Source organism: Mytilus trossulus, chromosome 13 (assembly GCF_036588685.1).
Source record: "Mytilus trossulus isolate FHL-02 chromosome 13, PNRI_Mtr1.1.1.hap1, whole genome shotgun sequence".
NCBI lineage: Eukaryota > Metazoa > Mollusca > Bivalvia > Mytilida > Mytilidae > Mytilus > Mytilus trossulus.
In genome coordinates this window covers 45,352,995-45,377,141 of record NC_086385.1, presented here as the reverse complement: position 1 = coordinate 45,377,141, position 24,147 = coordinate 45,352,995, and the positions used below count along the sequence as shown (strand labels likewise).

General features: G+C 31.8%; 1 protein-coding gene across 1 annotated transcript; it reads left to right on the top strand.

The window, feature by feature from the left end:
- The first annotated feature begins 655 nt into the window (after positions 1-655).
- Positions 656-20,418, top strand: LOC134694415 (epidermal growth factor receptor-like). Its single transcript, XM_063555424.1, has 17 exons — positions 656-717; positions 1,267-1,321; positions 3,201-3,551; positions 4,814-4,951; positions 7,328-7,411; positions 7,985-8,106; positions 8,997-9,051; positions 10,945-11,295; positions 11,962-12,099; positions 14,863-14,946; positions 15,516-15,637; positions 16,196-16,340; positions 17,177-17,284; positions 17,808-17,919; positions 18,503-18,667; positions 19,038-19,240; positions 20,344-20,418. The coding sequence occupies exons 1-17, from the start codon at positions 667-669 to the stop codon at positions 20,364-20,366; spliced, it is 2,307 nt and encodes a 768-aa protein (XP_063411494.1). The 5' UTR covers positions 656-666; the 3' UTR covers positions 20,367-20,418.
- The last annotated feature ends 3,729 nt before the right edge of the window (positions 20,419-24,147 follow it).

Below are 24,147 nucleotides of genomic sequence, written 5' to 3'. Positions count from 1 at the left end.
TAGACAACTCTCACATCCAAGTCACAATTTAGTCTGTATGTTGTTTTTGGTCTCACTCAATTGATCAATTGTCTAGGAGTCTAGGTCTAATGTCTTCCTCATATAGATTAGAACACAATTAAATTAAAATGTTTGAATCGTTAGGTTAAACATAACGCATGTAGGGTTTTGTTTATGATAGCTTTATTCTGTGTTGGACTCAGAAGATAAACATAGAAAAGTGTTTCGGACGCAAAACATTTACACCTGAGATCACCCCTAGTTTTTGGTGGGGTTCGTGTTGTTTATTCTTTAGTTTTCTATCTTGTGTTATGTGTAATATTGTTTTTCTGTTTGTCTTTTTTAATTTTTAGCCATGGCGTTGTCAGTTTTTGTTAGATTTATGAGGTTGACTGTCCTTCTGGTATATTTCGTGCCTTTTTTAAAACGTGCTGTTTTTTTTTCTTTTTATTACAAGCTCACTTTTGATCTATTGTACGTGTTTGAACGTACATTATAATTTGACCTTTTTACTTCCGCTATTGTAATTTGGGAATTAGTTATAATTCGAGACACTTAAATATGTTATTATAAATTGTCATGAGCTAAATGGTTTCAAAAAATTATCAGTCGCATAAAAAGTGTTAAAATTTCTGTCATCTGATTATTGGAAGAGTTAGACAAGCTATGTTCATACAATATACAGCTTTGTTGTTTTCTGTATTTTTGCACAATGTGGTAAGAAATTATTCTTACATTTTGAATTTTCTTATTATAACTTGTAATTATTTTTCAAACTCGATTATACATTGTGTAAGCATCGACTTGTTAGAAAATCAACGAAGTGAATATTATTTGTTAAATTTTTGTAATTACCATTCGTTTTATTAATTGATACAAGTTTTGTATAATGACACAAACACTGAAATTTCAATAACACCAACTACGTTACAAACATTTCAATTCTTTTTTTTTAAAACTTTTGGCAAGCAGAAATACTTTTATGCTTTTACCTTTAAAAGACGTTGGTAGGATGATCTCATTTCTGAAGAACGCTTAAACGTACATATTTTAAAGTCATGGGTTAATATATACATGAAACATTGGAATGACATGTTTTTAAAGCCACCTTCAATACTATTATGTATTTGGATTGGAATCTAGTGTTTCTGCTATAAACGCCTACTGAGTAAGTATTTTTACGTACATGTTATTGTATTATAGTTCATTTATATTTCAAAGACGTTTTCACTTATAATATGTATTTCAATATGACCTCATTTACAGCTGCTCGTGTTCGGACAAGAAAGCAATAACCTGCCCGAGAGTGCAGCTAGCTCAAGTAAGTATTGTCGCCCTTTTTGAAACCGCTAATCTTTTATACTTTCTGGACACTATGTGAGCAAATTCCCAAAAGTGTGTCTTAAATAGAATAAGTTATTTTGTATAAAGAACGTCAACTGTTTTTTTTTTATTATCAAAGAAAGTCAAATAGGTTTGATCAAACTAGATTTTGTTTACATTCACTAATGATATGATTGTCACTAACACAACATGCACATCTCTACAACAGAAACTACATGATTTTGAAGATAATCAACGTTAGGTCACCATACAACCATCAACAATGAGTAAAATATATATCGCATATAAAGCCTAACAGTCATTATATCGTAAATATTATTTCATAATGAGTGCAACATTTTACTTGAAACAACATTATTGTTATGCATTGTGATCAATAACTATAAAGATTTTATAACTCATTCCGTAAGCGAATTATTTTCGTAACATACGCTAATAGAAAAATAACATCGTTTACGTATGCTTAACTAATTGAACTTTGCAACAAGTGAAACAAAACTTCAAAAAAGAATCTGAGTGTAAATCAGTATTTACAATTAACAATTAACTAATATATTCTGAACTGTTGTGTTGTCATCTGTTCCACTGACCGGCTTGTTATTTTTATTCTACATATTCTAGTTTTGATAATATATTGATAGTTATATGAGTGTAAAGGAGACAACTCTACATCCAAGTCAAAATTTGTCAAGATAAATCATAATAGGCAAAAGTACGACAACAAGCACAAAGCATTGGCTCACACCGAACAGTAATTTCAAACAGGAAAACCAACGTTTTAAATTTATTTAAAACAAACAAGAAACGATGATCACTTTTGAACCCCACAACGAACGACAATCACTGACCATAATGTTTTGACTTACAATGTAGGACACATGAAAACAAATGCAGCATGTGTAAACGTTTTAATAAGGGCCTTTCATGAATACTTACCGGATTTTTTATCTTACAAGCAACACACATGACGGGTGTCATATGTGGCGCAGGATCTGCCTACCCTTTCTGGAGCACCTGAAATTACCCTAGATTTTGGTGAGGTTCGAGTTGCTTATTCTCTAGTTTTTTTATCTTGTGTCGTGTGTACTATTGCTTGTCTGCTTGTCTTTTTTTAAGCCATTGCGTTGTCAGTTTATTTTCGATTTATGAGTATGACTGTCCCTCTGGTATATTTTGTTCCTCTTTTACCTTAAACAATAGTATACACCACAACATAATAGAAAGACATCTTAATCTATTGGGATTCCAATATTAATATTTACGAAAAAGTCTTTAATTTCTTATATCCACTCTATTTGAACTTTTGTTGTTGACAGTTGTCATTGTCAATTAAATCTCATTTCCTGATTTTTTTTTATAGTCACCCTGCTTGCCATTAGCAACACAATTGATACACATACTATATAGCTCAAACTGCTAAACCCAATACAGTTGAGACCCCAGTCTTGCTTTTTCAGTAAAATTTTGATATAAATCAGCCTTTTAAATCAAGTTAAAACTAATGAATAAAGTTTTCTATTTCTTTTATAGGGTAATTTTTCAAAGGCTTTGATTGTGCTTATTGTTAATCAAGGCAACAGTAGTATACCGTTGTTTAAAAGAAATAAATTGATCAAGAGAAAACAAATCCTGGTTATATACCAAACTGAGTAAAACACACCAATTAGAATGAGAACTTAACAAATTATCAGAAACACTGGACTGGCAAAAATCAAAAGCCAATTTCAATTTACTCGAACTTTTTTTTATGTCATAATAACAGTACTGCAATTTTCCAGATTTGCTACAGGACATTTTCAATAATAAAACGGTGGGTCTATGCTGGTGTAGTGTACTATTTGTTCTATTTCTTTCAGGAGTATGTCAAGGATTAAACAGTGGTTTGGGTATGAGTGGGAGCTCTCAGGATCAGTATGACTTGTACAGACAAAGATACACTAATTGTAAATATGTAGATGGAAATCTAGAAATCACATATTTAGATGATACCGGAAATTGGGATTTGTCTTTTCTTGAATCGATCGAGGAGGTCAGTGGATATGTATTAATATCCTCTGTTTTGTCTCAAAAATTGCATTTACAGAATTTGCGTCTGATAAGAGGACGCCAACTTTTTCTAGACAAGTTTAGCTTACTTGTATACAGTAATAGTAAACCTGGGTCTAGAACACAAGGATTGATGGAACTCGAATTTAGAAGTTTGCAAGGTATAATTTAAAAATAAAAATATTTTCATTATATTTTCTCTCAAAAGCAACATAACAATAGAACTGTAAAAATTAATTAGCTACATGTCTCTCTTGTCTATAATCTTTTTTTTTGTCGTTTTTGGATTCTCTCTTATACATTTTTGTGTTTACAACTAAATAACATGCTGAAGGGACACATTTATTCGGAAGCATACAATACGATAGGACATTTTTGGCTGAATTTTTTTATAAAATTCAAGACTCTTCTTTTATAGATCTTAACATGTTAACGTTATCTTGCTATATTTAATCTATATTATATAACTGAGTGCAGAAGTCTGAAAATTTTCCACGTGTTCATAGCTAAGGTGGTATGGGAGTCTAAAATAAAAATGATAGAATTTGTTCATACTTTGCCAAAATGTAGTATCTATTGATACATGTTAAAAAATATTATAAAAATGATAGGTCACCGTGCATTTTTTCAAACTACGGGTCGTGACAAAATGACACATTTTGTATGGATTATACAGGAAAAAACACCATTTTGTGAATAGAAACTAAACGAAATGATAGAATTGTAAAATAAATTAGGAAAATATAGCTTTCAAACAATGCTTTGATAATATCAAAAGAAAAGATAGGGTCACCGTGCGTTTTTTCCGGCTAAAATACAAAGTAAGAAAATTCCATGAACAATCCAACAGAAAATGCACTGTTTTAGAGTTACCTCCCCTTAAAATGACAAGTTCAAAATATTCAAAAATAACCAAAAACAATCTACACTTGTACATATATTTATATTTATAAGTTATATTCTTATAAATTGGATCTTTTAAATGTAAAAACGCATGAAATATCTGCATTCTTGCATCAAATTTTGCTAATTTGATAGAAAATATGGACCTTAGATTCTCTGTTTTTTACAATCCAATATGGCGAAAGACACCCATACCACCTTAAAGCATTTTTATCTTTTTTCTACATGAACATGTTTATGTATGTTTACTGTCGAAAATATGAAAATAAAAATAGTTTATATAAAAAAAAAATCGTAACCAAAATAAATGTCTACGTGTACAAGAAAGTATGTTAAAGATGTAGATAATTGTATTAGAATTCAACGCCGTTCTGTAGTCAACATCAAAGCCTTCAAACACAAACCAAAAAACAACACATAAAGCCTATGGTACAAAAAATGTTTACTAGTACTTTTCGAAATGTTTTACTTTTTAAACATCTGATGTAAAATGATATTCATATTATTTTTGTCTTTGTAGAAATTATGAATGGAACTGTTTTTATTTCGATGAACAACCTTTTGTGTCATGCTTCAACAATAAGATGGGAAGACATCAATCCCACTGTGACACAACATTATCGCACGAGCATGGACATTCCAGGTTATAAAAGATCGTGTAAGTGTGAATTGGAAAAAAATATTTTGTTATCGTTCATTGACAAAATAAAATGCAAGTTTACTAAACTCTTTTCTTAATTTTCCTTAAAAAGGAACACTCTAAGCCGACCATCAAAAATTTAAAAATGAAACAATAAAATACAAAAAGACCAAAGATCACATAAAGAAGTACCGACTTCTGAGCTGAGTATACCCTCAAGGACTGATAATCTATCAGCAGAGGTGTTTAGCAAATGCTGTGAAAAATGAAAACATCGAAAACAAGCATTATATATTTAATTAAAAGGTTAATCATCAGGGCTTTACTAAATTTTATAGGAATTTTTATAAATAATAAATGACTTAAACGTTCGATATTTGTCTAAGTTTTCTACACTTATATGGTAAGCAGTGAATTGTTGTATGTTTATTTAAAGAATCAAGTTTTGTGTACACTCAAACCTGTGTTATATACCTGCATGGCGGTTGCATATGGATAGAGAAGATGGAATTACCTAACATTCAAGATAAGCTGCTAACACATTTTGTCTTACTAGGTTTTTGTTTACTTATCTTTTGTTGTTACCTTCAATTGACAAAAGATACTAAAACCACCACCACTCAAAAAGCTTCATTCTATAGTATACTGGAATTGTGCTGACAAGTGTTTCTCTTTTCATTTCTTTTTGCAGAGTCTTGTGTTTTTTTTATTGTTTCTTTTTTTGGTTTTGTTAAAACGTTTTTAACTTCTTTTTATAACGACTAGAACACACCCGCGAAATCGCGGGCATATATAGCTTGTGGACTGTTGTAGGATGATTTTTTGTAAAATATAGTATGTATGAGAATTAAAAGAAATGCATATTCCGAAATCATGAAATCGAAAAATATATTTCCGGATCCAGTAAGGATCATTTCCAAATCCCGAGCTTAAAAACACACTATCCCTACGCCCCGAAAAATGCTCGCCTACTTTTAATCTCTACCTTACTTTCATTTTTGCCAAATCACTATTTTCCCTTTCAACAATAAATGTTATGCCTCATTTATTGGCATGATGTTTTCACGCAAGTCTGTCCGTCCGTTCGCTCGTTTTTGTTTCTGTCCGGGTCTGTCCCGTTTCAGGTTAAAGTTTTTGGTCGAGGTAGTTTTAGATGAAATTAATTCTGCTTTACTTATTTTAATATATATGCAAGTGGTAAATAATCAGACGTAAACCGTATGATCCCTTAAGTAGTAAACATTTCAAAGGAAACAGTAGAGAGAATCAGGACCGACTTTCTATACTAACATAGAAAGTCCCTGACAGAATACAGATAGTCTCTATATATTAAAGAAGTATAATCGTAAATTACATGTAGATAAACGCGAAAAATAATTGTCTTCTCTAAGGAGGTATACTAGTTTTGATTCTTGCGATCTAAACACCATGATATGGAGAACGCTCTGAATGGCTTATTTTTTTTCTCTATTTTTGTTATCCATCATATACGATTGGTTCTACTTGTGTCAAATATTTTACTTATTTTAATATATATATATATATTCAACTGGTATGACCCCTTAAATAGTAAACATTTCAAAGAAAACAAAGAAAACAGTAGACAGAATACAGGGAGTCTGTATATATTAAAGTATCATAATCGTAGTTTACATATGAATAAACGCGAAAAATAATTAGTGTATCTCTATAAGGAGGTATAATAGTTCATGTGATCTCAACCCCATGCTATTGAGAACGCTCTGATTGGCTTATTCATTTTTCATATTTAGTTATCTATCATACGATTGGTTGTATTTGTGCATCTTTCAAACCGGAAATCTAATATATGACTAAAAGTTAGTCCGATGACGGAATCATATCCGGATTCCTTTTTTGTCGTTTTTCTCCCAAAATAACTCAATCTGAATAGTCATAAGAATGGATGACAAATGCGACTATGCATGTTACCTGTAGGACACATAGGCATGATGATTGATTTATTGTGGAAGGAAGAGAAGCGACACCAAAAATGAGGTCTTCTCGTTTAATAGTATAGATTAAAGTAAGGTTCACACCACTGTCATAAAACAAGTCAAAGAACACAAAACACGTCATGGAACTCTCAATAAATGCCACAAAAGTGTTCTAAACAAATTTAAAAAAAGTACCATTTTAAAAAACAATAACGGATGATATATTTATTTCCGTGTAGACCAATATTTGTTGATTGAGATAAATTCACATTTTTGTGGATATTTGATTTCATGATTTTGGCAGAGTCTGCATAATTTTTTACTGAAAAGTTTAGTAAAAATTTATTACTCGTTCAAAATTTAAATTCTTGGACCACAGTTAAACACAAAATCCACTGAAATTGATATCCAACTTACCAGATTATTCCATGTTTTACAGGTGGCGAGTGTGATGCAGCATGTTATAATGAGAATACAGGTTCTAGACATTGCTGGGGAGAAGGACCAGATATGTGTCAAATAAGTAAGTTATTCAGAATTCATGCATAAGCATATTCCTATTTCTCAAAAAAATAATTCAGGAAATAAGACATACAGTAACGATACAGTTATAAATTAAGGCAGGTTGACGTGATGAACACACATTGTTATACACCCCGTTTTAGTAAAAAAAAAAAAAAAGTATATAGGTTTCCTTCCATGACCAAAATCAGAACACGCACAACTACAAAACAACACAAATCAAAAGCACAGCGCTTTAATTGCTGTTCTTTATGTCAAAGTTACAGTGAGGCCTGCAACACGAAACAAAACAACTGTTTTCAAAACTTTCTTCATATGTACTTTTAATAGATTTTCTTGAGTTCCCGTGTTTTTGTATACAAGTTGCCATCCCTCTTCTTCCCTTTCGTAGTCGTTTGTTATGAAATTATTTTTATACACGAAGTCGGTCACTGGAATGTAAGCGTTGCATATTGGAAATGAATTCCTTAAATATAATTTTCTGTATTTCGTAAAGAAAATATAGCATAAATTTATTGAAACAAATTGCGTTTCATTTTTTAAACCAAAGTTTTAATTTATTTGATATTTTTAGTCAACCATGGGCCTGCTTGCAGCCCAACGTGTACAGATAGGTGTTTTGGTGAAGATCCAAGTCAGTGTTGTCATTCTGAATGCGCTGCTGGATGTAGTGGACCAAAGGCAACAGATTGTCATGTAAATACATTCTCATTATCAAATGCCCTCCAGAAATCATAAAAGAAAACAATTTTATGACAGTTGTACACTGTATATGGTATGAGTGCCAATTAGACAACTCTCACATCCAAGTTACAATTTAGTCTGTATGTTGTTTTTGGTCTCACTCAATTGATCAACTTGTCTAGGAGTCTAGGTCTAATGTCTTCCTCATATAAATAAGAACACAATTAAATTAAAACGTTTGAATCGTTAGCTTAAACATAACGCATGTAGGGTTTGGTTTATGATAGCTTTATTCCAAACTTTATAAAAAAAAATCATTTATTTTATTGCATTTTGAATTGATTTCAATTCAATATTTGGATGTCGTTATCAGACATGTACTTCACCCAAATAGTTTGGCAATACTTTAACAATATTTTGCCTGTACTTGGCAAACATTCGCTTACATTGAATGCAATGTCTAATTGGTGTACGAACGAATTTCAAGTATCATAACTGTTAATCATGCATCACTCATGTTGTGAAAAATGAATTAGTATTTAGTATTAACAACACCAAATACATAACAAATATTTCAATTTTTTTTTCTAAAAACTTTTGGCAAGCAGAAATACTTGTTTGCTTTAACCTTTAAAAGACATTCGTGGGATGATCTCATTTCTGAAGAACGCTTGAACGTACACATTTTAAATTCAGGGGTTAATATATACATGAAACATTAGAATGACATGTTTTTAACGCCACCTTCAATACTATTATGTATTTGGATTGGAATCTAGTGTTTCTGCTATAAACGCCTACTGAGTAAGTATTTTTACGTACATGTTATTGTATTATAGTTCATTTATATTTCAAAGACGTTTTCACTTATAATACGTATTTCAATATGACCTCATTTACAGCTGCTCGTGTTCGGACAAGAAAGCAATAACCTGCCCGAGAGTGCATCTAGCTCAAGTAAGTATTGTCGCACTTTTTGAAACCGCAAATCTTTTATACTTTCTGGACACTATGTGAGCAAATTCCCAAAAGTGTGTCTTAAATAGAATAAGTTATTTTGTACAAAGAACGTCAACTGCTTTTTTTTTTATTATCAAAGAAAGTCAAATAGGTTTGATCAAACAAGATTTTGTTTACATTCACTAATGATATGATTGTCAATAACATAAAATGCACATCTCTACAACAGAAACTACATGATTTTGAAGATAAGCAACGTAAGGTCACCATACAACCATCAACAATGAGTAAAATATATAACGCATATAAAGCCTAACAGTCATTATATCGTAAATATTATTTCATAATGAGTGCAACATTTTACTTGAAACAACATTATTGTTATGCATTTTGATCAATAACTATAAAGATTTTATAACTCATTCCGTAAGCGAATTATTTTCGTAACAAATGCTAATAGAAAAATAACATCGTTTACGTACAAAAATGTATGCTTAACCAATTAAACTTTGCACGAGGACACATAGTGAAACAAAACTTCAAAGAAGAGTTTTAGTGTAAATCGGTCTTTTACATTTAGTAATTAACTAATATATTCTGAACTGTTGTGTTGTCATTTGCTCCACTGACCGGCTTGTTATTTCTATTCTACATATTCTAGTTTTGATAATATATTGATAGTTATATGAGTGTAAAGGAGACAACTCTGCATCCAAGTCAAAATTTGTCAAGATAAATCATAATAGGCAAAAGTACGACAACAAGCACAAAGCATTGGCTCACACCGAACAGTAATTTCAAACAGGAAAACCAACGGTCTAAATTTATTTAAAACAAACAAGAAACGATGATCACTTTTGAACCCCACAACAAAGACAATCACTGACCATAATGTTCTGACTTACAATGTAGGACACATAAAAACAAATGCAGCATGTGTAAACGTTTTAATAAGGGCCTTTCATGAATACTTACCGGTTTTTGTTATCTTATAAGCAACACACATGACGGGTGTCATATGTGGCGCAGGATCTGCCTACCCTTCTGGAGCACGTGAAATAACCCCTAGATTTTGGTGAAGTTCGAGTTGCTTATTCCTTAGTTTTTTATCTTGTGTCATGTGTACTATTGTTTGTCTGCTTATCATTTTTAAAGCTATTGCGTTGTCAGTTTTTTTTTCGATTTATGAGTTTGACTGTCCCTCTGGTATATTTTGTTCCTCTTTTACCTGAAACAATAGTATACACCACAACATAATAGAAAGACATCTTAACCTGTTTTGATTCCAACATTAATATTTATTAAAAAGTCTTTAATTACTTATATCCACTCTATTTGAACTTTTGTGGTTGACAGTTGTCATTGTCAATTATATCTCATTTCCTTTTTTATAGTCACCCTGCTTGCCATTAGCAACACAATTGATACACATAATAAATAGCTTAAACTGCTAAACCCAATACAGTTGATACCCCAGTCTTGCTTTTTCAGTAAAATTTTGATATAAATCAGCCTTTTTAATCAAGTTAAAACTAATGAATAAAGTTTTCTATTTCTTTTATAAGGTAATTTTTCAAAGGCTTCGGTTGTGCTTATTGTTAATCAAGGCAACAATAGTATACCACTGTTTAATAGTACTAAATTGATAAAGGGAAAATAAATCCGGGTTATATACCAAATTAATTGAAACACACCAATTAGAATGAGAACTTAACAAATTATCAGAAACACTGGACTGGCAAAAATCAAACGCCAATTTCAATTTACTCGAACTTTTTTTTATGTCATAATAACAGTACTGCAATTTTCCAGATTTGCTACAGGAAATTTTCAAAAATAAAACGGTGGGTCTATGCTGGTGTAGTGTACTATTTGTTCTATTTCTTTCAGGAGTATGTCAAGGATTAAACAGTGGTTTGGGTATGAGTGGGAGCTCTCAGGATCAGTATGACTTGTACAGACAAAGATACACTAATTGTAAATATGTAGATGGAAATCTAGAAATCACATATTTAGATGATACCGGAAATTGGGATTTGTCTTTTCTTGAATCGATCGAGGAGGTCAGTGGATATGTATTAATATCCTCTGTTTTGTCTCAAAAATTGCATTTACAGAATTTGCGTCTGATAAGAGGACGCCAACTTTTTCTAGACAAGTTTAGCTTACTTGTAGCCAGTAATAGTAAACCTGGGTCTAGAACACAAGGATTGATGGAACTCGAATTTAGAAGTTTGCAAGGTATAATTTAAAAATAAAAATATTTTCATTATATTTTCTCTCAAAAGCAACATAACAATAGAACTTTAAAAATTAATTAGCTACATGTCTCTCTTGTCTTAAATCTTTTTTTTTGTCGTTTTTGGATTCTCTCTTATACATTTTTGTGTTTACAACTAAATAACATGCTAAAGGGACACATTTATTCGGAAGCATACAATACGATAGGACATTTTTGGCTGATTTTTTTTATAAAATTCAAGACTCTTCTTTTATAGATCTTAACATGTTAACGTTATCTTGCTATATTTTATCTATATTATATAACTGAGGGCAGAAGTCTGAAAATTTTCCACGTGTTCATAGTTAAAGCATTTTTATCTTTTTTCTACATGAACATGTTTATGTATGTTTACTGTCGAAAATATGAAAATAAAGATAGTTTATATAAAAAAAAAATCGTAACCAAAATAAATGTCTACGTGTACAAGAAAGTATGTTAAAGATGTAGATAATTGTATTAGAATTCAACGCCGTTCTGTAGTCAACATCAAAGCCTTCAAACACAAACCAAAAAACAACACATAAAGCCTATGGTACAATAAATGTTTACTAGTACTTTTCGAAATGTATTACTTTTTAAACATCTGATGTAAAATGATATTCATATTATTTTTGTCTTTGTAGAAATTATGAATGGAACTGTTTATATTTCGATGAACAATCGTTTGTGTCATGCTTCAACAATAAGATGGGAAGACATCAATCCCACTGTGACACAACATTTTCGCACGAGCATGGACATTCCAGGTTATAAAAGATCGTGTAAGTGTGAAATGAAAAAAATAATTTGTTATCGTCCATTGACAAAATGAAATGAAAGTTTAATAAACTCTTTTCTTAATTTTCCTTAAAAAGGAACACTCTAAGCCGACCATCAAAAATTTAAAAATGAAACAATAAAATACAGAAAGACCAAAGATCACATAAAGAAGTACCAACTTCTGAGCTGAGTATACCTTCAAGGACTGATAATCTATCAGCAGAGGTGTCTAGCAAATGCTGTGAAAAACATCGAAAACAAGCATTATATATTTAATTAAAAGGTTAATCATCAGGGCTTTACTACATTTTATAGGGATTTTTATAAATAATGAATGACTTAAACGTTCGATATTTGTCTAAGTTTTTTATACTTATATGGTAAGAAGCGAATTGTTGTATGTTTATTTAAAGAATCATGTTTTGTGTACACTCAAACCTGTGTTATATACCTGCATGGCGGTTGCATATGGATAGAGAAGATGGAATTACCTATCATTCAAGATAAGCTGCTAACACATTTTGTCTTAATAGGTTTTTGTTTACTTATCTTTTGTTGTTACCTTCAATTGACAAGATACTAAATCCACCACCACTCAAAAAGGTTGATTCTATAGTATACTGGAATTGTGCTGACAAGTGTTCTCTTTTCATTTCTTTTTGCAGAGTCTTGTGTTTCTCGTCGACTATTGGTTCTTTTTTTGGTTTTGTTAAAACGTTTTTAACTTCTTTTTAAAACGACTAGAACACACCCGCGAAATCGCGGGCATATAAAGCTTGTGGACTGTTGTAGGTTGATTTTTTGTAAAAGATAGTATGTATGGGAAATTTTATAAAAGGTATCAAAAGCTTTCTCCTTTGTTCAAAAGTCCGATATTTGTTTCTTTTCTGTTAAATTCAAATATTTTCGTGAGCCTGGCCTCAGACCACAATTATTCTTCTCCTTTGCTACAATTCTGCTCTTGGTAAAAGTCAAATAAAACTAACAATTTGCACCATTTCAAACATGAAATAAATCTAACTGCTTATATATAGACCATTATTAGTCTAATAAAATATGCTTCTAGGACAATCCGTCAGTGTTTTTTTTTGAGAGCCTCATTAAGATGTCAATGGTAGGATATGAATCATGTATAAATTACTAAGGATAATTTGAGAGGTGGTTGGAGAGGTCCTGCTCCCGAAATACCGTGCTTAAGACCATGAAATCCAGAGATGCAGAATTAAAAGAAATACATATCCCGAAATCATGAAATCGAAAAATATATTCCCGGATCCAGTAAGGATCAATCCCCAAATCCCGAGCTTAAAAACACGATCCCTACGCCCTGAAAAATGCTCGCCTACTTTAATCTCTACCTTACTTTCATTTTTGCCAAATCACTATTTTCCCTTTCAACAATAAATTTTATGCCCCATTTATGGGCATTATGTTTTCAGGCAAGTCTGTCCGTCCGTTCGCTCGCTCGTCTTTCCGTCATTGTCTGTCCCGCTTTAGGTTAAAGTTTTTGGTCGAGGTAGTTTTAGATGAAATTAATTCTGTTTTATATATTTTAATATATATGCAAGTGGTAAATAATCAGACGTAAACCGTATGATCCCTTAAGTAGTAAACATTTCAAAGAAAACAGTAGAGAGAATCAGGGCCGACTTTCTATACTAACATAGAAAGTCCCTGACAGATTACAGAGTGTATCTATTTATTAAAGAATTATAATCGTAAATTACATGTAGATAAACTCGAAAAATAATTTTCTTCTCTAAGGAGGTATAATAGTTGTGGTTCCTGCGATCTAAACACCATGATATGGAGAACGCTCTGAATGGCTTATTTTTTTCCTCCATTTTTGTTATCCATCATATACGATTGGTTCTACTTGTGTCAAATATTTTACTTATTTTAATACATATATATATTCAACTGGTATGACCCCTTAAATAGTAAACATTTCAAAGAAAACAGTAGACAGAATACAGGGAGTCTCTATATATTAAAGTATCATAATCGTAGTTTACATATAGATAAACGCGAAAAATAATTATTGTATCTCTATAAGGAGGTATACTAATTTGTGGTTCATAAGATCTCAACCCCATGCTATTGAAAACGCTCTGATTGGCTTAATTATTTTTCATATTTAGTTATCTATCATACAATTGGTTGTATTTGTGCATCTTTCAAACCTGAAATCTAATATATGACTAAAAGTTAGTCCGATGACGGAATCATAACCAGACTCCTTTTTTGTCGTTTTTATCCCAAAATAACTCAGTCTGAATAATCATAAGAATGGATGATAAATGCGACTATGCATGTTACCTGTAGGACACAGAGGCATGATGATTGATTTATTGTGGAAGGAAGAGATGCGACACCAAAAATGAGGTCTTCTCGTTTAATAGTATAGATTAAAGTAAGGTTCACACCACTGTCATAAAATAAGTCAAAGAACATAAAACGCGTCATGGAACTCTCGATAAATGCCACAGAAGTGTTCTAAACAAATTTAAAAACAAGTACCATTTTAAAAAAACAATAACTGATGGTATATTTATTTCCGTGTAGACCAATATTTGTTGATTGAGATAAGTTCACATTTTTGTGGATATTTGATTTCATGATTTTGTCAAAGTCTGCATAATTTTTTAATGAAAAGTTTAGTAAAGATTTATAACTCGTTTAAAATTTAAATTCTTGGACCACAGTTAAACACAAAATCCACTGAAATTGATATCCAACTTCCCAGATAATACCATGTTTTACAGGTGGCGAGTGTGATGCAGCATGTTATAATGAGAATACAGGTTCCAGACATTGCTGGGGAGAAGGACCAGATATGTGTCAAATAAGTAAGTTATTCATAATTCATGCATAAGCATATTCCTATTTCCCAAAAAAAAGTTCAGGAAATAAGACATACAGTTACGATACAGTTATAAATTAAGGCAGGTTAACGTGATGAACACACATTGTTATACACCCCCGTTTTAGTAAAAAAAAACAAAGGATATAGGTTTCCTTCCATGACCAAAATTAGAACACGCACAACTACAAAACAACACAAATCAAAAGCACAGCGCTTTAATTGCTGTTCTTTATGTCAAAGTTACAGCGAGGCCTGCAACACGAAACAAAACAACTGTTTTCAAAACTTTCTTCATTGTACTTATAATAGATTTTCGTGAGTTCCCGTGTTTTTATATACAAGTTGCCATCCCTCTTCTTCCCTTTCGTAGTCGTTTGTTATGCAATTATATGTATACACGAAGTCGGTCACTGGAATGTAAGCGTTGCATATTGGAAATGAATTCCTGAAATATAATTTTCTGTATTTCGTAATGAAAATATAGCATAAATTTATTGAATCAAATTGCGTTTCATTTTTTAAACCAAAGTTTTAATTTATTTGATATTTTAGTCAATCATGGGCCTGCTTGCAGCCCAACTTGTACAGATAGGTGTTTTGGTGAAGATCCAAGTCAGTGTTGTCATTCTGAATGCGCTGCTGGATGTAGTGGACCAAAGGCAACAGATTGTTATGTAAATAAATTCTCATTATCAAATGCCCTACAGAAATCATAAAAGAAAACCATTTTATGACAGTTGTACACTGTATATGGTATGAGTGCCAATTAGACAACTCTCACATCCAAGTCACAATTTAGTCTGTATGTTGTTTTTGGTCTCACTCAATTGATCAACTTGTCTAGGAGTCAAGGTCTAATGTTTTCCTCATATAGATAAGAACACAATTAAATTATGTTTGAATCGTTAGCTTAAACATAACGCATGTAGGGTTGGTTTATGATAGCTTTATTCCAAACTTAAAACTATAAAAAAAATCATTTATTGTATTGCATTTTAAATTGATTTCAATTCAATGTTTGGATGTCTTTATAAGACATGTACTTCACCCCAATAGTTTGGCAATACTTTAACAATATTTTGCCTGTACTTGGAAAACATTCGCTTACATTGAATGCATGTTTAATTGGTGTACGAACGAATGTCAAGTATCATAACTGTTAATCATGCATCACTCATGTTGTGAAAAATGAACTGGCATTTAGTATATTTGGTTGATCACATCATTTTCAGGCATGCAAAAGTTTTGTTAATGATGGAGAATGTGTCAGTAGCTGTCCATCAGGTAAGGTGTATAATCAACAGCACGACCTAGATCTGCAAGAAAACGTAGGAGGAAAATTAACATATGGTATTCTTTGTATGAAAAACTGTCCGCGTGAGTATTTAAATATGTCATATTCACACACTTAAAATAAAGTTTCGTTCATGATCATTGCTTAGACATCTATGTGTTTCAAAGAAAGTATAGCGTTAGTGCATGTGTATATACATGATATACGAAGGAAAACATATGAATACAAAATATGTTTCAAACATTAAAAGTAAACTTGTTTGTTATTAAGTCTTGATGATACGTTATGTAGAACAACCCGCGTATTGGTACAACGGTAATCCGTTCTTATACTTACAGCTTTGAAAGACTACATAAATGATACTTACACCATAAAGTTATGTTAATCTCCAAATAACATGGTTCAATGGCATTATAGTCGTGCATGCATGCATGTCGTCAATTAATGTTCCCTTGCCTTTACAATAGGCCCCATTAGGTAGTTTTTAATGATTTGCGCTTACGTAGTACAACTGCAATTCTACAAATATCATGTTTAGAGAAAATTGAATTATCTCCCATTTAACATGTTATTTTAAACACATCTTTTGACAAAGCTCTGTTAATTTAATATCGTTATCAAGCATGCAGCTGTTCAGTAGGAGTTCTACCAACAACAGACTTGAACACAGATACAAACATCAATACAACATAATCAAAGTTCTTATTTACATCAATACTATAATAAAAGAGTATGTATGCAAAAAAAAAGGAATACTGAATTCTTCATTTTAAAAAGCTATGCAAAACAAATACCAAGAACAAACTGATATATAATTGATGACATTGATTCTGTGTGCATGTGCTCTGTTACTGACTAACACATTCCATTGAATATGTTATACCATGATAGATATTTACTAATTTGCATATTTTTAAAGCACAATTGTTAAAAGATGTCGAACAAAACATGTGTGTGAAGAACTGTCGACCAAACATGCATGGCGTGGATGGTATGTGTGTGGAATGTGATGGCCCTTGTCCAAAAAGTATGTTTGCTTAGTAAAATGGTATTTCACTTACTACAATGTATTTTAATAAGTCAATAATTAAATGTCACTTGATGAAATGTGATCAAATCTGGTCTTAAAGTAATTGTTGGTCAATACTTAAAAAGGAGGTAAAGATAACAGAGATATATTCAAACTCATTAGTAAAATTTAAAAAATGGCTAAAAAGGAAAAAATGGAAATCCGAACGGCCAAGTAGATTTAAATCCACATCTGACAATAGTCTATTTAGTTGCTTATTTTTTTTCAATTTTTTTTTTGAATTAATTAACATCAATCTTACCTGGAAGGTACATTTGTCTACACGATCAGCTAGATCTTATTATTAATGTTTGAAATTGGTAATATTGTTTGTTGTATCTTCGTATTATTCACATTATTTTAGCCTTTTTGAACAAGGGATTTTAAATATTTTTTTTTTTTTATCTTTAAATTAATTTCACATGGTTATTGATTACTAATTTTAATGTATTACAAGATGAAACTTATTTCTACTTCACAGCATGTGTGGGTCTCTCTGGTACGGATTATATCACCGCCGACAACATCAACCAGTTTGAGCAGTGCACAGTAATTACTGGTAATCTAAGAATTTTAGAAGCTTCATTTCAAGGGTAAGATCATGTCACATTCATTCTCTTTTAAAAGAAGAGGCTGCGGTATGATTACTTAGGTGACAACTATCCACAAGAGATCACGTTATGGCCTTTGACAATTCGCAAAGACCATATCGCAAAGTCAGCTATGGTTCAGAATTTTGAATATATACTATAATCCCAAAATTATCACGTGATGGAAACAGGGATGTGGCCCCATTTAGAAAAAAGTTTCAACACTAAATTTGTTTTAATACTAACACTATTATATCTGAGGCATAGACAACCATAAATGAATTTTGCGATCTTCAACGATTTAAGGCTGTGTGTAATTTAAATGTTAAGTTGTTTTTTTATCTGGTCAGATTATCGAAATCCTACTGTTTTATTAATGTAGTGCCCAGACAATATTATGTCTGCTAACCCCTAGTATTCCTCATCAAATTTTCTATTAGTAGTATCTAAAAAATCAAGAATATGAGAATTTTCTTTTAATCTCTTCTTGATGCCGTTATTTATAGACTACGATAGAAAGATGTATGCTTATGAATTCATTATTATATTGTCTTTAAATAAATAATGGTACATATTTATTTTTCAGAGATGTTCACAACAATATACCGGGTATTACAGTTGGCGATTTACAAGTTTTCAAGAATCTGAAGGAAGTAACAGGATTCGTCCAGATTCAGTCAAATGACCCAGAGATGAAAACAGTATCTTTTTTGTCAAACCTAGAGGTTATCCATGGAATGGACGTTGATGTGTAAGCTTTTGTCGTCTAACATGTATAACTTGATAAAAAGTAAAATCACAAAATAGATTTATATGTTCGTAAAATCACCTCGATCACTTCATGAAAAATATTATGCTTGATATTGATATAGTTTGTTTATTTGGGGAAAAAAATAATACCACTACTGAACTGTTATACAAGCAAGTGAGAGATTAAGCGCCATGAAACAGGTTTAATCAACGATTTCTACAAGTCAGGAAGATGACATTTGTTATCCATTCGTTCGATGTGTTCATCATTTTATTTTGCAGTTTGATCAGAGACTTTCCGTTTGAATTTTACTCGGAGTTTTTTTGGGATCTTACTTTTTCACATAACATCACTGTCTCTTTTTTTTCAGAACGCAAAGCTCTCTAAGCATCATGTTTACCCAAATCAGAACTCTTGGTCTGACGTCACTAAGGCAGATAAAGGATGGACATGTGACCATAGCTTATAATTCCCTTTACTGTACCGAATTAAACATCGATTTTCAATCAATGTTGGTTCAGAAATCAGTACAGAGAGTACGAATTCTGCGCAATGAGAGCCCAGAAATTTGCAGTGAGTAAAAATACATTGTGACCTTTAGTTGTTTAGTCTTTGTCATTTTGTCCAATCTTGTAAGGATGTTTTTCATTGGCAATTACATCACAGCCTCTTTTCGATAATGAGACAGATATCTATGTAAAAAATGAGAAAGATCAAAACGCAGACATGAGAATTGTGTAGTCAATTACAATTATATTCAGTAAGAAATAAATGCAGACAGACATAATTGTTTAGTAGGTAAAATTATTTTGCGGAAGAAATGTTTTGAAAGACGGGCGAAATATACCAGAGGGACAGTTAACACTGAGGGACACTTATAGATTAGAATTAAATTGACAACGTCATGGTAACAAAATTAAACGACAAACAGACAGATAATAGTAAACGAGACAACCTGGACAATTATCAGCAACCAGACACCGCAATAGTGTAGTAAATACACATACATTATGATATGAATCTGTGTTGGTAGTAAAACATTAAAGAATATCAGTCATTAAAGAACAGAAGTTTACATCTAAACTGTCATGAACCTGTGTTCAAATTATAAGAAACAGAAGATGATTATGGTGTTGTATGAACTAAACCATTGTGAGAAAAATGGGGGAGAGATTGGTTACATCTTATAAATGTCAGACCATCCAACAATACACAGTTAATCAAAACTTAAGATCTGTCTTGCAATAAGCATTATCTTGTCTACTTTTGAACCTTGTAATCGTCATTAATAAATTAATTATAAATAGGCGGGCCGGAAGAAAAGAAAGACACTATCTTTAGAAAACAATGGTCAATGTGATCGCTTTTTACGATGAAAACTATTCCTATCCAAGTGGTTCTATAGGACGCCATATTAGCATAGAAAAATGATACTTAAAGGACATGAAAACATACAACATGGTTTACTCTGCATTCTAGTTGGTATCGTAAAAACCTTGCAAAGAGTTTCATTTTGTAAGTATGATGTTATTTTTGTGTTAGGTATTAAGAGTAGGCAGGATAAACTTACCCTGTCCATTGAAGAATATAAGTATACTTCTGTATTCTATATATCTATTTCATTGGTCCTTGATTGTTTTGCATTTCTTAATATTAAAGCATTTTTTGTTTTACAGATAATAAGACAGCTCTCAAATGACCATCGCTGTACAGAGTATTAACTGTATCATTTGCAGTCAAATAAATAGAAAATGATTTTTATCAAGAGATACATGTTATTATTATTTTTTGTGTTTTTTAACGTATGTTATAATCAAATAAACACATTATGAATACAGAACAAATACCAAGGGCTCAATCAAAAACCGGAAGCTTACATACAAATGTACAAAGAGACAACACCATTGTAAAAATCAACGCCGAAAAAAAAAAATGAAAAAAAGAGTTATAAATGAGATACATGAACCCTGTATTAACCCTAGGATCACCCCGTATAACCCCGATACAGATGAAACCGGACGTTGACGCGTTCGAATCGAACACACCGTGTAACACTGAGTTCAGACAGTAAGGAATTCATACTTTTAAAGACAATTCAATATCTAATCTTGGGATATGTTGCTCCAATATATTCTTTGCCATAATGCTCATTAGTTACTAAAAGGTTTTTAAAAAATGTGACATTTTTATATACAAACATCAAAAAACGCACGACGATATCAGTGATAAAACGTGCTTGGTATTTTTAAACATTCAAAACTTAATGTTTCTCGTTCCTCATAGTTTTTAAAACATACATTTTTGAAAACTTCATAGTATAAATTAACAAACGTGTAAAGGTCGTTTTTTTATGTTGTATCTAGAAACAAAAAAATTACACGTTTTAAAGTGTCTTTATTTTCATGTTGTGTACGCTTCGTTGTCATTACACCTTTTTATACTGTACGCTTCGTTGACACAATATTGCGTTTTTCAATGAATTTTGCATGTATTATATTATGCTTTGATATGATTATAACCAATATGCATGTTTGAAAATAACAATTTAACACCATAACACGCAGACAGCAACCGTTGTATTGTCGAAAAACTCTTTGAGGAAATTTTTACATGTAAAAATATCCTGCGGATACGAAAGTGTGAATTGGTAGGAAAATACAATAATTCGACAGATGCAACTATGGCTAAGCATACAGATACACACGTCCGATTTCTAATTTGATAGCATTTTTGAAAGTGTTTACCATACGACATTCAATGTACGGTTAGATGGTGGGTTGGGTGCCCGCTAACATGTTTAATCCTGCCATATTCTGTATGTGCCTGTCCAAAGCCAGGAGCGTGTAATTCAGTAGTTATATATATTTTTTGTTCAATATTTTGTGCATAGATTGGGTCGTTAGTTTTCTCGTATAAATTTTACTACATTTGTCATTACGGTGTGTTTTATAGCGGTATAGGCTTTGTTCATTGTTAAAGGCCGTACGGTGACCTATAGTTGTTCATTTTTGTTTCGCGACATATCAGAAAACGGGAGCGATGAGAGATCGGTTTTTAATTAGATTGAATGAACATGTAACTGATAGCCATCAAAGATATAAAGACGAAGAGACAATTCTTAATTTTAACTGGTTTGATTTCTTCAATTATGTTTTTGTGTTTGTTTAATTTTTAAGGTATAAAGATTATGCTTGAATTCCTCGAACATTACAGTTTTTCTACTTTGGTGCAAAAGTCTAAATGATTGGTCAGGTCATTCCGGTTATCAAAAGCACCTTAAAGTCTATACCCACCCATATGCATTTCATTCAAATTTTGATGTATTTCGCAGAAGACCACAGGGACCATATTTATATTCCCCAGTTACCCTTGGCGTCATTGGTAAATTGTCTGTTGAGGAAAGTATCAATCATCAACATAACCTTAGACATTTTCTTCTTTCGTGTTGGTACTGAACAATTTATGGACCCTTTTATTTGTTTATGACACGCGTACGTAATGGCTGATTGTTGGTTGCTAAACGCTCACTTGTTAATCTGTCATGCATGTTCAGGATAAGCACAGAGTAGCAACATATAATAAGGACACAAATGTTGCATTTCAACCGGCTATTTATGGACCTCTCTTAAAGTTTTTGCAGGGGTTCGTACAGTGTAGTTAGCGTGGTACTCTCTTTACACGAGACATTTGATTTTATATTCCAATTCGGACTGGACTGTGTACTTTTACATACCACACAACTAAACGGGTGGCCAACTTCTGTCAGTTTTTACTGCCGGTCGGAAAAAGACCATTTAGTGATCATATCTAATAGTATATATCCCAGTCACCCTTCGCCAAATTCTTTCATAAATAAAAAAAAAATGGCCACAATAAAGAGAGTTTTGCTGTACCTGTTAAATCAAAACTTCACTAAGTCTTAGCATTATTACAATGTATGCACACTTATGAGAACTCATAATACCATACATCCTTTCGATACTGTTTATATTTGGCATTGCACAAGTTCATGCGTTTTATTAAGCCACTTTACCCAAAAGCGTAGGATATACTGATTTAAAACACTTTAGATACATGATTTACTTCTTAGTTGTAATACGCTTTAAAATAACTATCAGTTACTACAATACTCCTTTGTCGATAGTTGATGTATATGGTTTACGTGCCTTTTACCGACATTTTGAGTTTAGTCAATTGCAACTGCTCTTTTTTTTATCATGTTGTGCTGTTACACCAGTGTTCTAGGTTCATGTTTAATCCCGCCCCACTTTTTTGTCGGTCCAACGTCAGGATCCTGTAGTAGATATAGATCTGTCATTTTTTTTCTTCTTTAATACATAATTTATAAGTGATAAATAAATAACCGTTAGTTTTATCGTTTTAATTTTTCCTTCTTTTTTTTTTTTTAAAGCGAGGCCTTTTTTTAGCCGACTGTATGGTATAGGTTTTCCTCATTGTTTAATGTTTTACATTGGACTATAATAATTTGCTTTATACACCCACTTCATTTAAACTTTGGTGGAAAGTTGTTTCACTGGCCATCATACCACATCTGCAAAGCTTTATATGTAAAACAAAATATTTTAAAAATAGCAGTTGGAATGCCATCCATGGCATTCGTCAAATTACGTTCAACGAGCTCTTACATATATGTCTGCCTTCGTCTAGGGGAATTTGGACTAACATCGGCGTTTGGAAGAGCCTCAAATTGTGAAAAGGAAGTCATTAAAGTTTTAATGACTGTACTATACTTTTTGAAACTTTATTTCCTTTGGAATATATTTGTTTACTGTTTATTTCATCTGGAATAACATTGAAAGTCTCAATTTCCAATTAAAACATTCCCAGCAGATGTACGCTGGTTAAATATTACAATTTTAGCTTTGTATGATAGACATTTTAAGTTCAACTATTTTGACTAAGTTAACAGATAAATATTTACAATAAAATACAGAAAAAGGGTCGCCGATACCATCTCGAAAACCTTGACAAGAAAGTGATTTGTGACGGTTTTTGTCAACGAACTGTACAGTGATTATTTCAAAACGCACAACGAACGCGACACATTTGTTGGAACGAACAATACAGTAAGATTTTTTTTATTTTGTATGATATCGCGTTTATTCCAAATTCTAGTGCACATTTGAAGGCACGTAGTAATTCAATGTATAGTTATTTAGTATTGCTTAAGATATTATTACGCAAAGGTGTATGCACGAAAAGATATTCAGCATTGTTTATATCACAAACCGTATGAAACTGCACCATGTATGTGCGTTTTGCATTTAGCAGTTTTATCAAACGTGTTATACAATATTTAAAACTTACAACAACTGTATAATTGAATAAATAAACTAACATGCATATTGGCATACTTATATATTCTCAAATAAGTTCCAGAGGGGCATTCGAAATTGTTGTCATCCCAAATGTTGTCCTGATTATCGCTTCGAACGCGTCAACTTCCGGATTCATTTGTA